Source organism: Pipistrellus hanaki (assembly GCF_964339955.1).
Source record: "Pipistrellus hanaki genome assembly, chromosome: 2".
Classification (NCBI taxonomy): Eukaryota; Metazoa; Chordata; class Mammalia; order Chiroptera; family Vespertilionidae; genus Pipistrellus; species Pipistrellus hanaki.
Window position 1 is genome coordinate 178,059,307 of NC_140504.1, and position 21,104 is coordinate 178,080,410.

A 21,104-nucleotide genomic window follows, 5' to 3' on the forward strand; every position below is an offset into this window, starting at 1 on the left:
GCTGAAGGAAAGGTGATCCTGGAACACAGGTCGGGGGTGAAGGATGGGAAGCTGCTTAGCAGCTGGAAGGAGAAGCGCTTGGGAGTCCCCAGCGCGCCTGGTTCGCTTCAGGGGACATAGACCAGAGGCTCCACTCCAAGTGGCATTGGGGAGGAAATGCAAATCAAGGGCTTCTGACCTTTGCCCATGTAAAAGAACAGTCTTTTACCATCAGTGCTTTCATGGCACTTGACATGATCTCATTGATTCTTCAGCAACCCCAACCCGTCGAGCTGGGTGTCCTTTCCAATGTAAGAAAAAGGAAGCTCCGCCTCTAAGCGGCTGCGCAGTCGCACCCTCGGCTCAGAGACTAAAGATTCGCCTGGGTTGTCCTCGTTCTCGGGCACCTGCTGGGTGAGGGGTGCCACGTTCCTGGGCACCAGCTCCTGTCGCCCACCAGCCTGGCCCAGCCCTCGCCCCTCCGCGCAGCTGCCGAAAGTCAAAACCAGAGCCGCCTCCGGCTCGGACCAATCCGCCTCGTAGGTCTCGGGCACCCCGCCCAATAAGCGTCCTCCCTCGGGCGCCTCCCAACAAAGGGCCTGCTGATTGGCTCGTTCTGCGTTGCCCTAGCAACCAGGTTACGAAGACGCGGTGGTCGGGCCTCCAGTCTCTGGCTGCCCAGCTTTGCGTCTCTTCGCCAGCTCTCCGTGCCTTCGGCTTCATGTCGGTGCGGACGCTACCGCTGCTCTTCTTGAACTTGGGCGGGGAGATGCTTTACATCCTGGACCAGCGGCTGCGGGCCCAGAACATCCCCGGAGACAAGGCCCGCAGAGGTGAGAGACGCCCGGCCTGCACAGCCAGCCCCGTTATAGAAAGACCAACACCCCTGCACACTGCACTCTTATAACCGGGACCCTGCTCACTAGTCCACAGGCCCATCCAGCCAGGGCCCCTCAGGAGTCAAATTCCCCAAAAGTTATTTTCACAGCAGAGGGAATTAATACCCTCATTGGATATTATTAGGGTACCTCATGCCCCATCCCCCAATTCCCTCCTCCCCTCAAATTGGCGAGGTGATTTCCCAATCTCTCTTGGCTACCGGTCCCTCCCAAATACCTGGTGTCATTCTCTTTGCTGGTCCAAGCATCCTCTTCCCCTGCATGGGACAGATTCTGACCCTCCATTCCTCTGCGTGGTATCTTCCTTTATAAACTGGAAGCCAGTCTTACTCATTTCAGAAGCTATTTCTAGAAAGGTGAGGTCTTGAGATAACATAGATAAATTAGAAAACATAGAAAAGTATAATTCTTTCCCATCCCAGTTGTTGGAAGAAAATACAATTGTGGAAATAATTATATGACAGTTTCTAAAGTGTAAAATCTGTCTCCCATATACACCCCATCTAATCCCCAGAGAAATGGCCACCCAGAATACTCTGCCATCCTTTTTCTCTGCCTCTTTTCCTCCCTTCTCAACCAACAATTGCTTTCACCAGCTTTCCTAGGATTACATATTATATTTCAAGGTAGAGGAAGAAAAGTTGATATAAAGGTAACTGACATGGTCACAATTGAAACATTTATTCCCTTCAACAGCATCTGTATGCTCAGTTGACATTAAGCATACATATTCAGGTATTCACTATTGGGTCTGTGCAATTGATCCAAGTCCATTCATAAAGAGAGAAAAAAAGCTCCCTATAGCACATTCCCTCCATTCATTTCATACCCTGTTGCCAGTGAGCCTTTTGAAATGTGAATCTGTCCATGGTGCCTGCTACTTAAAACGCTTTGTCAGCTTTCCCCTGCCGTCTGAGCAGAGGCCAAGTCCTTGGCAGGACATTTCAGGACCCTTCCTGATGTGATTTCTGTCCACCTCTGAAGTCCCACCTCCCACCACTGCCTGCCTGCCCTCCTAGTCTGTATATTAATACCAAACTGCTTGTGGGACTCCGTTTAAAGCATGTTCACTCCTGTTTCCATGCTAGTAATCTCCATTCTAACCCCAAACCTCCCACTTCTGTGCCAGTAACTCTCCTTTTGTCCTGCATTATTCTGCTTAAGATTTCTTTCCTTTCCCACATGGGAAAGAGCCTGCACATACTCCACAGCACCGTACGTGTCTCTCTACCTACCTTATCACTGACCCTTTTACCCTGTATTGGTCTATGTATGTGTCTCCCCCACATGATTGTCTTATTCACCTTTGTACTCCAGCCCCTCGTATACCTAAACCAGAATAAACTGACGCCCAGTAAATGTTGAACGGATTATTTAAGTTCATTGTTTTGTGTGACATTGCCACTTCTTCCTAGAGTCTAGAAGGTTCCGTTTTCCTTGGCACCTATGTTGTGTGATTTCATTTGGGCGGATGGTGTCAGTGAGCTGGCAGTCAGTTCTTAGATGGGTAGTCTACATCTTGGAAGGCAGGGTCAACTAGCAATTAAGAGCATGCTCTCTGGAGTCATACAGATATGGGTCCCAATTCCAGCTTTGCCATTTAACTAGTTGTACGACCTTAGAATGTAACCTCTGTAAGCCTGTTTCTTTTCCCATAAAATGGGAATCATAATACATACTATATAGCAAAGTCCTAAGGATTGAATGAGATAATGTATGTATTTAATATATGTCTTTAAAGAGGAGGTCTGGGCAAGACCTTGTGAATACTAGGGACTGGCTTCTTTGCCTTCAGGAGATGTAGTCCTTAGGGGTTCGCTGGATAGAGCTTAATGGAGTGTCAGCCAGCTTTGGTCATTCACATTCACAGACTAATTCCTTCCACGGTTGGGATGAGGGTCAGGTGACACGTGAGATGCTGAGTGGAGCATGATCCAGCCCTTCTGCACATTCACTGGAGGTAGTGCTTTTGATCAGTATGGTTCAGTAATTGATTCTAAAAACTAGAGGACATAGCTGCTTCATGACAACAACAACAACAAACATTAAGCACTTACCATGAACTGAGGACTTCCCTCAATACCTTTATCCCCACAACTATCCCATCATGTGGGTACTACTACTATCCCCATTTTACAGATGGGGAAACTAAGACTAGTTTGCCCAGGGTTACATAGCTGGTAAGAGAGAGAGTAAAGAATCTGAACCGAGGCCATCGGGCTCTAGAGCCCATACTCTTAGGCACTGACTATACTTCCCTATCTGCTGGTTACTGTGCCAGAATCTGTGGTGGTTGGAAGGAAGGTCAGGAGGAAAGGGAGAGGTTTTTGGAAATATATATATATATATCCAATATACCAACTGATTTTTAAAAAATATATTTTATTGTGTTTTGTTTTTTTACAGAGAGGAAGGAAGAGGGATAGAGAGTTAGAAATATGAATGAGAGAGAAATATCGATCAGCTGCCTCCTGCACACCCCCCACTGGGGATGTGCCCCGCAACCAAGGTACATGCCCTTGACCGAAATTGAACTGGGACCTTTCAGTCCTCAAGCCGACGCTCTATCCACTGAGCCAAACCGGTTTCGGCTACCAATTGATTTTTTAAAAGAAATGATAAAGAGTATCATGGTTGGCTGATGGGGACTTGTAGAAGATAGAGTGAAAAAGCAGGGTGGAGAGTTTGGGATTCAAAGTTGAGAAACACTAATCCATGCCACTATAGAGCTGGTGTAGCTACAGGAAGCAGGAGCTGCTGTGACAGATGCCTGTGAGAGGAGACCTATAAAACACCCGACACAGTAAATTAGTCTTCGTTGAAGCTTTGAATGGAAACCATGTTTCTTCTAGACGTTTTCATCATCTTACACAACTAAGTGGTCTCCTGGAGGCCATCCTGCTCCCACAGGCCAGTACAGATTGTGCAGTTCCCCCACAACCAGCCTCTGGCTCAGCATTCAACAGAAAGGAAGTGCTCTCTCTATGGAGCAACTTTTGAGTGTTGCCTATTGAAAGTTGTCCCACATTTTAAGCAATAATGACAATAATAAAACCTCCCTTTGCCTCATTTTCATCCTCTTAAAAATACTCACAAATAAGACCCAATTACATTCTGTTTGCATTCCTTATCTTACAGAAGGGGAAACTGAGGCATAGAGCCATTCACTGAATTTTCCAGCACCTGAAGATCACAGTGTAGTGCCTCGCAACCAAATGGTTGAGGTTCTGTTTTTATTCTTCTAGTTCCGATTGAACAGGCAGCTCTGGGTCGCCTTGGGCATGCCTCCCACTCAACATTTAACTAAAATGGGGTTGTCACAAGCAAGTCTTCTGGAGAAATGATGGGAAAATGGGACATTATTTAACTCCCCCTGGATCCTCAAGTGGACAGGAGCCAGGCGCACACAGCGCGGCAGAGACCTCTGCTGGAGCTGAGCCTCGTTGCCTGTGGGCTTGCACTTGCCAGCTTCGTTTTGACAGCAGCCGAAGTCACTGTCCCTTGGAGTAGGTGAGCCCCTTGCAGCATCCGTGTTCCCAAACACACCTTCATGAGGGTCGCAACTCCACCTTTCTGAATTCCCACCAGCCTGTTAGGCAAGACCACCTGTAAAATAAGTGCCACGGCAAGATGGCAGATGTGGGCATTGTGCTACAGACGCTGGTATCTGCTTTAAGGCCTGCCTCTGGGTGCTGCTTCCCCAGTGTTTTCTCTCCAAACACTTGTGACGGTGGATTTTCCCAGAGGAGTCTGATCTCACAAAGGGAGCCCTTCGCAGCCAGTTAGGGCTCGGTACTGGCTCTCTTAGGAACTGGTCTCTTAGGAACTATTGGCCTTGTGCATTGAAGACACATGTACGTTTTTTTATTATAACTGCAGAAGTTACCTTTGAAATTGCAATCTAGTGGCAGATGTTTTCAAGGGGGACCATTAGTTATGTTTTTTAAATGTGGGTGTGTGTAGAATTCTGTTTAGCTGGCAGTGGATTTTCTAGATGGAAATCTCCCTAGAATCTAAAGAAAGGGGGGAGGGGAGTCATCTTTTTTATGGGTAGTGTCCAATGTCCTTCAGTAGAGAAAGAGGAACTAAAAGAGAAGCCACCTAAGTGCTTGATGTTTTATATTTCATCCCACAACAACCCTATGAGGTAGGTTCTGTTATGATCCCATTTTACAGATGAAGAAACTGAGGTTAAACAAGTTGCTTGAGATTACATAGCTAGTAAATGGCAGAGCCAGGTCTCAACCCATAAAGGTTCTTAGCTCTTACAGATTTCTCTAGACAAGTACATTTTTCCTTATTTGCTTTCCTTTTGACATCCCCTGATTGCTTTTGTCTTCAAGGCTTTTTTTTTACAGTGGCCCCATCATTACTCCCCTCTTTCTACCTAGAAATTTACACATCTATGTATAAAAAGTAAGTCAGAAACAAATAGACATTTTTTTTCCTTTTTAATGCACATCTCATGTTTTCTAATTTGAGCAGTTCCGTCTGTACTCTAGAAAGGGAAACCTTATTTAATAAAAAAGGAACTCCTTTGTCTACGTGTTCTTGGAATTACTCTTCCTCGTGGAAGCCAGTGTGGTTTTTTTTAAAGCCTTATTTTGAATAATACGTATTCTGGTGGCATTTAGAGAAGATGTTTTCTTGAACCTTTTAAGACAAACCCCAGGGTAGCTAGTCGACCTGAGTTTCCCCTCGTCCTAGGCCACTCTCTGTAAGATAGAGCCTTTTCGGCTTTTTTGGGACGTCTTTCTCCATCAACCTTTTAAAAGTTTCACACGGGAGGTAGAGTATTCACATTAGACATTGATGCAAACATGACAACGTTTCATAGACCAGATAGATCATTGGAATTGGTATTTTTAAAGCCTCCTTGAAAATGATGTGTTTGCTTCATGAACTGGTGTTTTCTTTTTGTATGCTTCATGTAGATGAATGGACAGAGGTGGACAGAAAACGAGGTATGCTATCTCTGGGTTGCATGTGTTCAGTCTGCATCCACAGTCCAGCCAGTCCTTTATCAGTGGGGTTAAAGTGGGACCACTCTCACTATTTTCAAGAAAATAGTCATGGGTTTCTCTTTAGCTAAGACATTGGTTATATATTTGCACCTTTTATGTAAAGATAGCACGTAAGATAAAAACCAAGCAAACTTAGGGCACAAGGCCATATTGCACCCGAAGTACCTTTTTCTCTCTTCATCTTCTAAGCTTTGTGGGGACAACCGGGGCAGTAGTTACACTTCTGGGTAGGTTGTCCTGTAATGTAGTCCTTAAAGCAGTTCTGTGATAGTATCATGTTACCCAAGAATTGTGGTTCAACATGAGTGACCTTCCTTGAACCATTCTCCTTAGCACACAGAGAGATCTGGTGAGCAGCTGAGGAAAATGGAAGCATGTGGCTGCATGGCTGCCAGGGTTGTGGGCAGAAGGCATGATATTACGCATGCAGTATGGCCCTATCGTGCCAGATCTTCCGTTTCCCCTTCACCTACAACCAGCAGCAAACCTGGAAAAGTTTGCCGGTTCCTCAGAGCAAAGCCTTAGCTTTCTCCTCTTTAAGTGTCATGACATCATTCGACATTTGGGTGCAATGTATGCATGTCATCAGCCATCGTCCTCAGTAGTTTAAATGCTCTCACCACACCGAGTAAGCGGAGGAGATAACATAAAAGACTTAAGAGGAAGGGGAGTAGAATCAAACAGCCCCATTCTGATTTCAACTCCAGCACTAGCTGTGTGACCTTGGACTTAACCTCTCTTTAAAACTCAGTTTTCCTCCTTGATAGAATAAGGATAATCATCCAGAGTTGTCTTGGGGGCTGTTAAATGAGATAATGCATGGAAGGTTCTAAGCCCAGTGCCTGGAACAGGGTAAGGATTTGAAGCATCGTAACCATCCAGAATAGCTTCTCTCTTTTACCCTCGGTTCCAAATTGCATGTTCCCGATAATAACAGAAGTCTCAATGCTCAGAGGTTTATTAAATACTCAGTTGCTTTCATCAGGCCAGGCTCAAAGAAAGCCCCATAGGAGTGCTTGATGTGCTTTTATCATATTTCACAACCACCTTCAGCCACTTCTCTTGAGCAGGTTTTGCCCACCCCTTGATGTGTGGCAGAATTTCAGATGAGGAGTGTGGATTTTGAGGGCTTTTTGCATGCATAACTGAGTCACTGGAGCTTATTTTAACTTGAGCACCCCAAAATAATGAGCAGAAATGAACTTAATAATCTAAACTCGGGATGCACCTGTGAAAAGTCACTCCACTCCCTGGCCTTCGTCTTTTCCTGATGAAACCTGTCTCCTAGAACGTTCCGGCCTCATGAAATGATGCAAAACTCATGGGACTGCTGCACACTCACACTGAAATAGACTGACAGGTGTGGTTAGACCCCCTTCTCAGATTTAACTGAAGTATGACCTGGACTGCTTCTCCAGATGAAGGACAGCATGTCCTTCCTGTGCGGCCTGGTGTTTATCTGTGTCTGGTACATAGTAGGCCTGCATCATCTAAGTGCGAGGTGAAACGTTGTGAGATGTAGGCTTGTTCCCTCATATTCTTTTGTGGCCCCCACATTCTTCCCAACCATAGGACTGCCGTTTTCTCCTTGGGGACATTTGTGGTCGCTGCTCTGCCCACAGGGAGAGGGCCTCTGTGCCCTCTCTCCGGCCAGTGAACTTCCTGGGCATTCCTGTGCAAAGAGCCGGGGTGACATGCAGCTTATTCCCTTCTCAGAGGGAAAGGCCTCGTTTTGCTTTGCCAGAGTGGCCCCAACCTCCTCGAGACTTTCTTTCTTCCAGCACTGACTTATTTGGGGGTTAGCTATTTTCCTAGGTCCTGCTAAGAGCTGAAAGACAGAAACACTCAGACCCAGGTGAATGGCAGGGTCCGTAAGCATTAACACAGCCAGAGCGGGTGTGATTCTTTGCCTTGAGTGCTTCCTCTTGGGCACTCCTCCCTGGCCTACAGAATCTGTGGAAAGTTCAGACTCTCTCCTTGGAGGCCACCAAGGGGTTTTCAGTTGCACCTGTTTCCTTGCAAATCCTGTATTTCATATAGGCTGCAGTAGGAAAGAGGTTAGGAAATCCCCTTTACAGTACCGCAGGTCCTTGCTTGTTTTGGTCAAAGGTCAAAGGCTGTGCATGAAGCAAGTCTGGAAGAGTTATGTCTCCGAGCTCTCCACACTGGGGACATGTTAGTGTGCAATAAGGGCAAGCTGTGGTGGGTTGAAATGGTCAGAGTGAGGGATACCCTGTTTTGGAATGGATTTGGTTCTTCCTCACTAATAGGAAGGAGTCCAAAGTCAAGTCCAAAGGGCAAATGTGAGTTCAACACATCAGTAAGAAGTGTTAGTTCTTTTGTGTCAAGGTCCTTTCTCTCCCCCCCCCCCCCCCCCCGCTTCCTCCTCTCTCTCTGTAGTTCTTCCATTTAAGATTTAAATACATATAGAATTGTATACCTGAAACCTTTATAATGTTAGTAACCAATGTTACCCCAATAAATTCAAAAATAAAGATTTAAATACAACCAGCCCCTTGCTCACCCCCAAAAAATGCTCGTTGACACGCTGAGCCTTCAGGGCACTCCTATCAGTTACTTAAAGGCAGAGAGAGTGCCTGAAATCACACACGCGATGCTCTACCTTGCCTTCTCTGTTAGATATGATATCTGGCCACACCAATGCCTGGTGTGTCCTTTGTGGCAAAAGAAAGAGGCATTTGTATCTTTTAGTAATAATCACTCATGATTAATAATTGATTTTGTGTAATTATTTTAAGTAACCCAGTTTTCTTTCAAATTTTAATTTCTATAAATGTATATTTTTTTAGGCAAGAATATACATGGTTTCATTAAGAATAATCTGTGTTCAGCCATCCTTGTTTCTATTTCTTGTCCCTGAGGGTTTTCCTAGCCCTCAACTAATGATATTTGAGTAGCAAAAAAATGTCTTAATGAATGAGTGAATGAAGGACTAGATTTATCGACACTTTGGTTTGCACACATCGTAGGACCTTTTATTCTCACTAGATGAAAATTTTCCATTTGAGCAATAGTCTGAGACATCACACTACAGTATAATATTAACATTATAAATCAAATGTAAAAATTAAGACATTCTAAAATGGTACTGATCTGAAGTACATGTCTTATAGAAACATTATAAATATTTTAATTTCTAACCAGTGGGTAGACTTATCGATTTTCATAAAATGTTTTGCCAAAAATAGTCAACTTACCATTATTGGTTCCATTTTTATAAAATTTAATTTTAAGTAAAAATTTTTTAGATTTCCTAAACAAACAATAAGAGTGATGTTGTTTCTCGCATTAAGGAAAAATGTTTATAGGACTATTTTTTAAAGAAAGAAGAAACATTTTCCCTATCACCAAGTGAGGGAAGCATGTGAGTGATCTGTAACCTCTCATGACACATTTGTACGTTGTCACATTATGTTTGCCCTGAGACGGCCTCCTCAGGCACTCTGATCCCTGCCTTCTATTGGAACATCCGTGTGCTTTCTCCCCAGGGAGCAGATCTCACCAAGCACATCAGCATCCCACTCCGCGTAGGCCGGCTCCTCCATCCCATTTGTACACAGAGAGCAGCTCCTGAATTAAGCTTCCTCCGGTACCTTGCTTAGCTGTATATTCTCTCTTGTCGCTACAGTTCTTCATGACATCGTCTTAACCATGTTCAACAAAAGCTTTATAGAGGAATTGTTAAAACCTCAAGAGCTCTACTCCAAGAAGGCCCTCAGGACCATCTATGACCGCCTGGCTCATGCCTCCATTATGAGACTGAACCAGGCCAGCATGGATAAGGTGAGCAAACAGTTGCCTCTAGCCCCTTGATTGCATGTCTTGTATCTTTGGTGGATGATTGTAGACTGGAATCAAATGAGATGATGTACACAATGGTGCCTTATAAAAAAAAAAATGGCCTTGTAAATATTAGCTGTTGAGTTTCGGAGTTGGAAAGGACCTCAGACATCATCCGCACCTGTCCCTCTATTGTATATGTCACTCCACCTGCCTAAGAGAGCGCTGGTCTTCATGCCCATATTTATGAACACCTTAGCCAACCCTAAAACTTCAGTTCTGCTTTGTTCTTGACAAATCTCAGCTCTGACAACCAGAAAGTTTTTGAAGCAAATTCAAAACTGCTCAGCCTTTACTTATAACAGGGACATCTATATCTTTTGGGGGAACAAATTATTAGGGCATTCTGATTTTTTTAAATTAAGCCCATACATTTTTAAAATATGTTTTTATTGATTTGAGAGAGAAAGACAAATATCAGTGTGAAAGAGAAACATTGATGGGCTGCCTCCCACACAATCCCCAGCCTGGACTGAGCCAAGCCTACAGAGATTGGGGTTGGCATCCTGCACATGTGCCCTGACTAGGAGTCGAACTAGCAATCCTTTGGTGCATGGACGACACCCCAACTGACTGAGCCACCCAGCCAAGACAAAAACCCTTTATCTGTTAATGTCTTTTCCACAGCTAGTTTTGTAATATCTTTTTGCCATTTTTAAATTAAGGCATAATTCATATGACATAAAATTAATCCTTTAATAGTATACAATTCAGTGGTTTTTATTATACTCATAATGTTGCATAACCATCACCACTATCTAATTAGAGAACATTTCCATCAGTCAGTAGTAATGTCCTTTGTTTCATTTCTGATTTTAGTAATTTTAGTGTTCTCTCTTATTTTCTTGGTCAGGCTAAGTAAATAATTGTCGGTTATATAACTAAAGGTTTGTTGATCTTTTTGATGAACCAACTTTTGGTTTCATTGGTTTTTATCTACTGTTTTTCAACTCTTCATTTCACTGATTTCGGCTCCAAGCTTTCTTTTTTTTCTTTTTTTTTAATAAATCTTTATTGCTCAGATTATTACAATTGTTTCTCCTTTTCTCCTCCCCCCTCCCTCCCCCCCCCCCCCCAATAGCTCCCTTCCACCCGGTTCCAAGCTTTCTTATCCTTTCGTCTCCTTGGTTTGAATTTAGTTTGACCCTCTTTTTCTAGTTTCTTAAGGTGAGAGCTTAGGTGTTGATTGGAGAAATGCAGCCATTTACTGCTGTAATTGTCCCTCTGAGCACTTCTCTAGCTGCATTTGAGACTATTTTTATGGATACAAAAACTCAGGCTCACAGAGATGGGAGGACTTCACCAGGCCCATTCACCTAGTCGGTGGCAATGGAGGGCTTGATTTCGGGATTTTGCTCTCCAACTCCAGCACCCCACAGCTGCCAATATTGTTTTAAACATGTTCCATCTGTAATAAACTGACCAGAAATCCTGGTTTGCCCAGGAATGTCCTGGTCTAACCCTGTTGTTCTGGCTTAATTATTAATATCACCCCCCTTTTCCTCTCAAAAGTATCTTGGTTTGCTCGGCTAGTGTGGCTCAGTTGGTTGAGCGTTATCCCATACAATGAGCGGTCGCCAGTTCGATTCCCAGACAGAGCACATGCCTGGGTTGCAGGCTTGATCCCCAGTGTGGGATGTGCAGGAGGCAGCCAATCGATAATTCTCTCTCGTCGATGTTTCTGTCTCTCCCTCACCCTTCCTCTTTCTATAAAATTAATGAAAACATACATTTTTTTGTAATATCTTGGTTTGAGGGATAAGTGATATCGTCACCTGAGCTGTATGATATACCCAGTACTGGTTTTCAGTCAATGCTTGACTGCTTCATTGTGTGAAGGTTCTGACATCTGCTTTTCTGATCCCATTTATTTTGTCCGTGAATGGGTCGGCAGCTCTATGACCTGATGACTATGGCTTTGAAATATCAAGTACTGCTGTGTCCCCGTCCCAAGGATGTGTTGCTGGTCACTTACAACCATTTAGATGCCATCAAGGGATTAATCCATGACAACCCACCCCTCCTGCATCTAGTGGATGAGACTTTCCGGCAGCTGATTGAAGTAAGACACCATCAGTTTATCACCTCGGAGCCCCATGCTTGCTCTCATTCCTCTGTTAGGAACGGAACGATTCTATGGCAGAGAGAACAGGATGAGGAATGGCCAAGCCTGCCACTCTCCCAGAAAACCCTAAAAATCTCACAAGAATCCATTTTGATCATACAAGAGGCATTTTATCATCTTAGGACCTTTTAACGGTTGCCTTCAAAATTGGGAAAGCAATGATCCAGAGCCTAGCATTTTCTCCTAACTTTTCAGAAAGGGGGTTGGTGGCGGATGTGCTGCTAAATCTTGGGGAACGGCTTCTCTGGGTCTGCGGGGGACAGGAGAGGTGGTGTGCCCTGCTGGGTGTGGCATGATGGGGTCCGTGAGGGGGCAGTGCTGGCTCTCCTGCTGCCCTTCTCGCCCCAGCAGCCGAGTCCTCGCCTCGCTGTGGCTGCCATTTCTGAGCACCCACCTACCCCTGCCTGTCTGCACTTCCCACTTCGGAAAGTGAATCTCTTCTTGCTGCTTTGCCTCTGCAGGTATACGGGTGCCTCTCTGCGGGGGAGTTCCAGCTGATCCGGCAGACGCTCCTCACCTTCTTCCAGGACCTGCACATCCGGGTGAGTGAGGGCAGGCCAGGCGCACCCTGCCACTGCCGTCCTGGGGAAACGGGGTGCCACGCAGCCGGCAGGCAAGGGCTGAGCTTGCCCAGTTAGTGGTGTCCTCAGTGTTTGGCTCCATAATGAGCAACTTTCTTTTCTTTTTTTTCCTTTTTAAAAAAATGTAATTTGTAATTGTTGAAAGTATTACATGCGTCTCCTTTCCCGCCCCCCATTGACCCCCTGCAGCCCGTCCCCACCCTGGGACCTCACGCCCATTGTCTGTGTCCATGGGCCTTGCATATGTGCACACAAGGACCTTGGTTGATTACCTCCCACCCTCCCCGCCTTCCCTCTGAGGTTCTGCATTCTGTTCCATGTTTTGAGTCTCTAGATCCACTCCGTTCATCAGTTTACTTTGTTACTTAGATTCCACATGTGAGTGAGATCATGTGATACTTGTCTTTCCCTAACTGACTGACTTCACTTGGCATGGTACTCTCCAGGTCCCTCCATGCTGTCCCAAATGATCAACTTTCTGATGCAAATCTCAGCAGTTTTTAAATGGACCGAGGAAGACAATGAGACTGCCACTCCTTCCCAGTTACCTGTGTTCCTTGGTTTCTTCCCTTCCCCAGAGGACATGTGCTCTCAAAGCCACCAGCCTGATCTGATTGCACAGCCTCCCCCAGACCTGTCATCCCGGTGACTCTGCAGTGTCTGAGGCTGTGAGAGGCTGCCCTCCGTCAGGAAGCTCTCGCCTTCCCTGGTGTTGGGCACTCTGCCATCCTTTCCATCTCTGTGCCTCTCACCCCTTCCTCTCCCTCTTCCTGTCTCCAAACCTTCTCCCCTTCACCCGCCCCCTGCTCTTTAGGAATCGCTTCCCTCCCCACTTTCCAGCCCTTTCACCCAGAGCATAGCCTCCAGCCCCCCCTGCCCCAGCCCTGCCATCTAGACCAGCATCTCCACCTGAAACTCTCCATGGGATGCCCACTAGTGCCTACAGTTTCGTATCTGTACCTAAACTCACCTCCAAAATTCAAGTCCTGCCTGAATTTCTTGATTTCTTTTGAGAGCAACTCATTCCTTCACTCACTTCTCTCAGAACGAGAGCGCCGCCTGTGGTTCCCCTTCTCTGGTCTGTTTTTCTTTCTTTCTTTCTTTCTTTCTTTCTTTCTTTCTTTCTTCACCCAAGAATATTTTTCCCCATTGATTTCTAGAGAGAGTGGAAGGGAGGAAGGGAAGGAAGGTAAGAGACAGACAGACATCAATTGGCTGCCTCCAGTACACACCCCAACCAGGGCCGGGATCAAACCTGCAACCCAGGTCCGAGCCCTTGACTGAGAATAGAACCCGCGACTCTTAGTGTGCAGGCTGACACTCTGACCACTGAGCAGCACCGACCAGGGTTCCCCTCTCTGATCTCCATCTAATTGCCTATGAGGCCCCTAGAGTCTGCCTTTTCCATGTCCATGCCCTCTTTCCATTCCTGTTGCCACCAGCCTGGCCAGGCCCTCATCCTTCAGAGAAAGATGAATAAGACTGACTAAGAGATCAGATGCCTATAGGGGGGTAAATTGTGATAGAGACTTGATTTGGAGTGGTGCACACACCATACAGTGTAGAGATGATGTGTAGTAGAATTGTGCGCCTGAAACCTCTTTAATTTTGTTAACCAATGCCACCCCAATAAATTCAATAAAGGAGAGAGAGAGGTCAGATGTGGGGAATGAGAGAAAGAAGAATAAAGAACAAATACTAAGTTTTTGTCCTGAGCAACTGTCATGCCTATTAGGCATGCAAGTAGCAAAATCAAATAGGCGTTGGTTATGCTGCAGGCAATTGAGCTTGGCTGGAGCATGGGGTCACGGAGGAGCATGGCTGCGGAGAAGATCGGGGGCCAACTGAAAGGTGTATAACTTACCAAAAACCCAGAGCCGAAGGGTGGCCCTGCGAAGACGTACCCTGACAGTCCACTGTCAGAGCCTAAACTGGCAGCTTACAAATTCTTATCACTCTGCATTGTCACTGCCGGGCTTACAATATCCTTGATGATATTACAAATATAGTCTCGGAGTGTGAAAGGACTTTCAAGTTCATCTTATTTCACAGAAAAGGAAGCTAAGATCCAACAACATTGATTAACTGCAAAATGTTTATGGGCTCTATTTGGGGAGGAGGGGGTTGGCATGTAAGAGGCAGCCAATCGGTGTTTCTCTCATTGATGTTTCTCTCTCTCTAGCTCTCCCTTCTCTCTCTGAAAATCAATGAAAACATACTTTAAAATAATAATTGCTAAAAAGGGGGGAGAGGGAGTGATGCACCTCACCTAGATGTTCTGAGGCTCAAACGAAGTTTTGTTTGTAAAAACACTATAATTCTGCAGATGTTAGCTATGGTGAGTTTTCCTCTTATTGTTACAACTCACTAGGTAACATTCCCAACTCACCGCACACTTCCCATCCTCACGGTGCTCACGTCTATGAGAATGTACCAGGGAAATGACAATAAGTGTCTTTTCTTTCCAGGTGTCCATATTCCTAAAGGACAAAGTTCAGAATTCTAATGGTCGCTTTGTGTTGCCAGTGACTGGGCCTGTTCCCTGGGGGACTGAAGTTCCCGGACTCATCAGGTGAGTTCTCAACAGTAATTGTCAGACCGTTGCTTGGGCTTCTGTGAAACCAGTATGTGGGCCTCCACACAGAATGCGGCTCGGTGGGCCCTTCCTTTCCTCAGTAAAGCAGGGGAGTTAGAGGGTCAGGTTCTAGTCCCAGCTCTGACCACCCCGCCCCCAGCATTCATTTCCTCATCTATTAAATGGTCTCACCATTTGTCCTCTCAGACCCGAGGATGAATAAGATAATGATGCTCTCACATGCCTCCGTAGCACCTGGCACATGACATGCACTCAATAAATATTATTGTATCAATATTATTACCACGACCAGCACCTTTATCTTGAAAGAGCACATGAACTCCTTTTTGTCCCACAGCACAAAGAATAGAGACGCCTCCAGGACTGCCAGGCGCGGAGAGCATCCATCATGTCTTACTTTGTATTGCAGGATGTTCAACAGCAAAGGCGAAGAAGTGAGGAGGGTGAAATTCCCGCATGGTGGAAACTATGTCATCGCACCAAAGGAAGGCTCTTTTGAAGTTTATGGAGACCGGGTCCTGAAACTAGGAACGAATATGTAAGCAAAGCCTCCCTTCCTGAATGAGTTCAAGTCCAAGGGAGTCACCTCATTTAGAAAGCCAGCCTGACTTCTACCGTGAAATCCTGCTGACAACTGCAGTGATTTCCCCTCAGACACAATACATGCCATGCCCTCCCCCTGTCACAGGCACCTAAGATTTCCAGACATCAGGTCACTCTACAGGTTTAAAAGATAAATGATTTTAAGCCCTATCTGGTTTGGCTCAGTGGGTAGAGCATCAGCCTGTGGACTGAAGGGTCCCGGGTTTGATTTTGGTCAAGGGCACAGGCCCAGGTTGCATGCTCGATCCCCAATGGGGGCATGCAGAAGGCAGCCAATCAATGATTCTCATCAGTGATGTCTATGTCTGTCTCTCTGTCTCTCTCTGTCTCTCTCTCTCTCTCTCTCTCTCTCTCTCTCTCCTTTCTCTCTGAAATCAATAAAAAAATATTTTTTAAAAGATAAATAATTTAAGTGGCCCTGGAGATTCAGAAAGGTGAGATACTTCCACACAGCTTCCCAGGTATTTTTCCTTTGGGGAAAAAGTAAAGTTTGAGCAGTTGACAAGCACTTACTTATATTCTGTACTCTCAGCACCTTTCTGGATGCTTTTAAAAATCTCAAAATAAAAGCTGCAAGCTAGCCCAGCTAGCGTGGCTCAGTGATTGAGCATCTACCCCTGAACCAGGAGGTCATGGTTCGATTCCCAGTGAGGGCACATGCCTGGGTTGCAGGCTCAATCCCCAGTGTGTGGCGTGCAGGGGGCAGCCAATCAATGATTCTCTCTCATCATTGATGTTTCTGTCTCTCTCCCTTCCTCTCTGAAATCAATAAAAATTTTATTTTTTTTAAAAAAAGCCATGAGCTATGCTTAGGGGGTAGAAGGAAGTCAGTTTAAAGGGCTAAACAACATTTTCACAGTTTTCTGTTGACAACCAGGTACAGTGTGAACCGGCCTATGGAAACCCATACATCTGGAACATCAAAGAACTTAGCTTCACAGACACAGGTGAGCCTCTGCCTCCTGTATTTATCTTCTGAGCTTACTTGTAGATGCAAAAGTCTGGATGGGGAGAAGGGTGGGAACTCTGGATTTCAAAGCTAGCCAACATTTCCCTCATTGTTTGCAATCTTCTCCATCCAGCCTTCTAAGGACACGAATTTTTAATTGTAGTTTCCCATGGAGACCTCCAGTGATCTGACTAATTAGGTAATTTTAGGCTTGGCTCAATCACCATAATTAAGTGGAACCACACAGCAGGATATGTGAAATTAGCACCAAACCAGTGCCATCAGGTCCGGGGCTGCTGACCTCAGCACCTGTCTGCACCCCGATCATTAAAACGTCCCTTTTCAGTGCCCCCCTTTATAGTGACAGCTAAGTTCAACGTGGGTTTTAGGTTCTCTGAATTCCATCTTTAAAAATTCTAGCCAGGACCAGTTTGGCTCAGTGGATAGAGCGTCAGCCTGCGGACTGAAAGGTCCCTGGTTCGATTCCGGTCAAGGGCATGTACCTTGGTTGCGGGCACATCCCCAGTGGGGTGTGTGCAAGAGGCAGCTGGTCGGTGTTTCTCTCTCATCGACGTTTCTAATTCTCTGTCCCTCTCAATTCCTCTCTGTGTAAAATCAATAAAATATATTTTAAAAATAAATAAATAAAAATTCTCACTACACTAACTACCAGCTAGCTTCAGGACAAATCATGGAATATTCCGTTATTCGGAAAACACTCGTTGAACTGCTTCTACGGGCTGGGTACCCAGGGACACACAGCTGGCTTAGATGGGGTCTCATCCTGAAGGGGCGTGTATTGCTGGGAAGACAGCGACAGAACAAATAACTTTCACTCAGTGGAGGTTCTGAACGAAGTGCTGTGTGTTCTGTCCTGTGGGCTGGGAGCAGGGGCCCGAATCAGGGATGCTGTTCAGAGGGAGTGACATTCAAGTGGAGCTCTAGAGAGGACAGAGAGGGTAAGATACTCAGCAGCCCGAAGGAGAAATGGGCATGCAGGCCGGGTGACAGTTTGGGCAAAGGCACCAAGGGGCAGGAGAGCACAGTGTTGGGGCAGCAGGGAGGCAGCATCTGAGGCAGGTAGCCAGAGGTTCGGCTGTACAGGGACACCTGTCCCGGGCCTGCTTAGGAAGGAGCGTAAACAATTTGGACTTTGTCATTTAGGCAGGAGATGGAGGGTTTTATTTAAGCAAGGAAGAGGTGAGAAGAGAACTGTGTTTTAGATAACTAGCGGCAGAAGCCAGAAGAGACAGAGCAGGGGAAGGCTGGGTTAGAGAGCCATGTTAGAAAGGGGAAGGTGGAAGCGGGCAAGGCCTAGAGGAGAGAATGGACGCAGGGTGTGTTCACCATGGTCACCACCAGAGGGCAGTGTGGTAGCTCCTAGGCAATGAGTGCCCCGGGACCTGGGCCCTCAGTTTGAGGGAACCAAACTGACCCGAGAGGAAGCAGTGTTGTTCTTCAAAGAGGGAGGTAGTTTGAGGACAGTGGGATCCCTGGGGCCTTCCACTCGTCCTGAAAGCGTGAAAGCGTCTGGTTTGCTGCCCTGCGAGAGTCCCTCGGCTTCTGACGCAGATGGTTCCTCTGCTGGTGAATTTTTTTATGCTTTATTTGGGCCCAGTTCTTCCCAGAAATAATGTAAATAGTTATTGCTTTGCCTTGGTTTATAATACCACCCTGGGTCCCTGGGTCTCAGCAGGAAACATGATCACTTTCATGTGGCTAAAAATCATGGCATTTTTCCTGCAGCAAAGCATTGCTCCCAACCCTCTTGCTAAAGAAGAGCTAAATTTCTTGGCCAGGCTGATGGGAGGAATGGAGATTACGAAACCCAGCGGCTCTGAACCAGGATTCCGGTTGAATCTCTTTACCACCGACGAAGAGGAAGAGTATGTTCTAAATCCGTTTCTTTAAAGACTTACTTATATAAAAATCCTGAGTATGCTAAGCCAAAAACGCGGCCACTCATAAACCAGCAACACTTATAAATACAAGTGTAAAGACCGCAAATGGCATGCCGGCAAATTCAGTAACCTGGTTAAAGAAGAGCCCCCCAGTGTGAGGCAGCCAGAACCTGCCGGATTCGTTCACAGCCGAGCAAGAAGTATTAGAAGTTGAGATAATCAGGTCAAGGGCCGTCTGTTTAGAAGCCAGAGGAGGGAGGTCAGAGAATGATATCTCTGAGATTAGATGGCCTCCCCAAAACCAGTAGCAGTAGTAACTCACTGAGATTTATAGCGCTTTACGGTTCACAGAGCACTTTTGCATTCATTATCTCATGCGATCCTCCTCACAACCAAACATTTGGGGGTGGGGATGGGGGTGCCCTCTACTTCCCTATCTGTTGAACTGACTTCTTTTGTGTATGTCTGTGAGGCAGGTTGCTATGGTAAGTGCTGGAGCGTGTGACCTAGGGCCTGCCCTCGGGAGCTCCCCGCGTGGTAGGAGAACGAATGTGTACATAGGTCATGTCAGCGCTGGGTCATAAGTGTGATTGAAAGAGTTGGCGTCTGAGCTGGGTCTTGGAATTTGCCAAGTAGAGGAAGGGAGAAACATTCTTGGCAGAGTTTAGTACGTGCAAAGGCACAGAGACATAAAAGAATGTGACTTTCTGGAGTGCGGGGGGCATCTGATGGGCAAAGAGGAAACAAAGTTGGAGGGAAATGGCAGGAGATGAGGCAGAAAAAACAAAAATAGGTTGCAAACTTATCAAGTGCCAGTCTGTCACGCTGGCAGGGAGAGAACTCTAACCTTTGACCTATTTCTCTACCATCTCACACAGACAAGCAGCGCTAACCAGGCCAGAAGAGTTATCCCATGAAGTTGTCAACATACAAGCTACACAGGTGTGTCGGGGGGACTCCACACCAAACCTCATTCCCCTCCTCACCCTGTAATAACTCTGACCTTCCAAGGCCATACCGTCTCTCATCAGTCTGGGGAGCTGAAATGCATCACAGCGGTGGGATAAAAATGAAATACCAACTGCATGTCTCGTTTCTCAAACAGGACCAGCAAAGGAACCAAGAGCTGGCTCGGATCATGGGGGAGTTTGAGGTCAAGGACCAGCCAAGGTGGAGCGCCAGCAAGGGGGATGACTTGCTGGCCATGATGGACGAGTTATAGCGGTGTGGGCCAGGCACGCCCTCCGCCACCGCGGAGGGGCCGCCCGATGCGGACCCCGGGGCTGCGGAAGGATGATGCCAGTCTCCTGCTGAGCGAAGAAGCCGTTACCTCTTATTTCTGTTCGTGTTGGGATGGACTGCTCATGTCTCTCAGGAAGCACACCCTCCGGAAGGCACGCACGTACACATCTGTCCCCATTTTCCTTCTGGTTTAATGACAACCGGGCAAGAACCCTGGGCCACAGGTTCAAGCCTCGGAGTTGGCAAGGGGCGCTTCCTGCTTTCCTGTGGGCACCTACAGCTCACAGATGCCTGTGAATCGTCACCAAACTTCAGAGCTTTAAGGATGGATCCTGCCTTGTGAGTCTGAACTAAGTGGAAAAGGCAGTGGCCTCATGCAGTTGGGGCCCGGTCTAGACAGCTCTCCTCTCCCTGGCACCCTGGGAGCTGTCACCTCAGGGGCAGGGGAAGCAAGGCCGTGTGACGGGAGCACGCATCCGGGTCCCACACAGAGCACGGGGCACCCGCAGTCCTCTGCACAGCGCTCCATCCACACGGGGTGAGGGCTTCTCCCTTACAGACACGCGCACAGGAAACAGTGCTGCATCCCCAAAGCCTTCCTCGGCCACTCAGCGTCCCTGCCTCCTAAAGACACCCCGCCTGGTGGCCAGGACCCCGGCCCCCTGCCTCTCCACCGCGGCCACGCAGAGCCTTAAGTTGGATTCACAGAAGGCACACAGGGTGAGTCACTTCACCTTCCGTGTCCCAGATGAGCTGCTTCCCTGGGCACAATGCCAAGTGCAATTGGGATCCACGTAAAATATCAGACCGGGGCTGCCTTCACTGTTTCAGGAAGGCCTGGGACTGACTGGTGGGCTCAGGGCCAGCTAATGTCCAGAGGTCAAGGTCCATCGGCCCCTTGGAAGGAATCTCCAGATGGCAGAGGGTAGGAGAGACACGGAGCTGCGACGGTCATCGCTTGAGATTGGACCAACCACAGGGACCACTCGGGCCCTCGCACCCTGGCAAGAGGGGAGGCATACACCTCCGGAATGCGAGGGCCAGGGAAGCTGTCCCTTAGCTTGCCTAGCGTTTGGTCACAGACAGGTAAATCACCAAATAAATGTAATTTGCTGCCTGCCCGTGAAGGTTACACTTTCTTGCCTACAAAGATGCCCCGAAAGGTCCTTTGGGGAGGAGAGTCGTTTGCTGTAAGACACCTGTGACAGGTTTACAAACTGTCTTCTCCTTTAGTCTCTTCCAAGCACTGCGGATACTAGGTGGAAGGGAAGCTTCTGTCCAGTTCTGGGTCTGGCTCCATCGCGCTGCCTCAAACCTGAACTTCACCGTCTGCCCTGAGCATGT

At 46.8% G+C, this 21,104-nt stretch overlaps 1 protein-coding gene across 2 annotated transcripts; it reads left to right on the top strand.

Moving 5' to 3' along the window:
* Positions 1-433: 433 nt before the first annotated feature.
* Positions 434-20,881, top strand: OSCP1 (organic solute carrier partner 1). 2 transcript variants are annotated; one of them, XM_084872614.1, is made up of 11 exons: positions 434-812; positions 5,813-5,842; positions 9,552-9,706; positions 11,658-11,825; positions 12,350-12,430; positions 14,938-15,041; positions 15,475-15,603; positions 16,546-16,615; positions 18,364-18,503; positions 19,397-19,460; positions 19,624-20,881. In XM_084872614.1, the coding sequence occupies exons 1-11, from the start codon at positions 701-703 to the stop codon at positions 19,738-19,740; spliced, it is 1,170 nt and encodes a 389-aa protein (XP_084728740.1). In that variant the 5' UTR covers positions 434-700; the 3' UTR covers positions 19,741-20,881. The 2 variants fall into 2 exon arrangements, with proteins under 2 accessions (XP_084728740.1, XP_084728739.1); XM_084872613.1 differs by lacking the exon at positions 5,813-5,842 and having other exon boundaries at positions 602-812.
* The last annotated feature ends 223 nt before the right edge of the window (positions 20,882-21,104 follow it).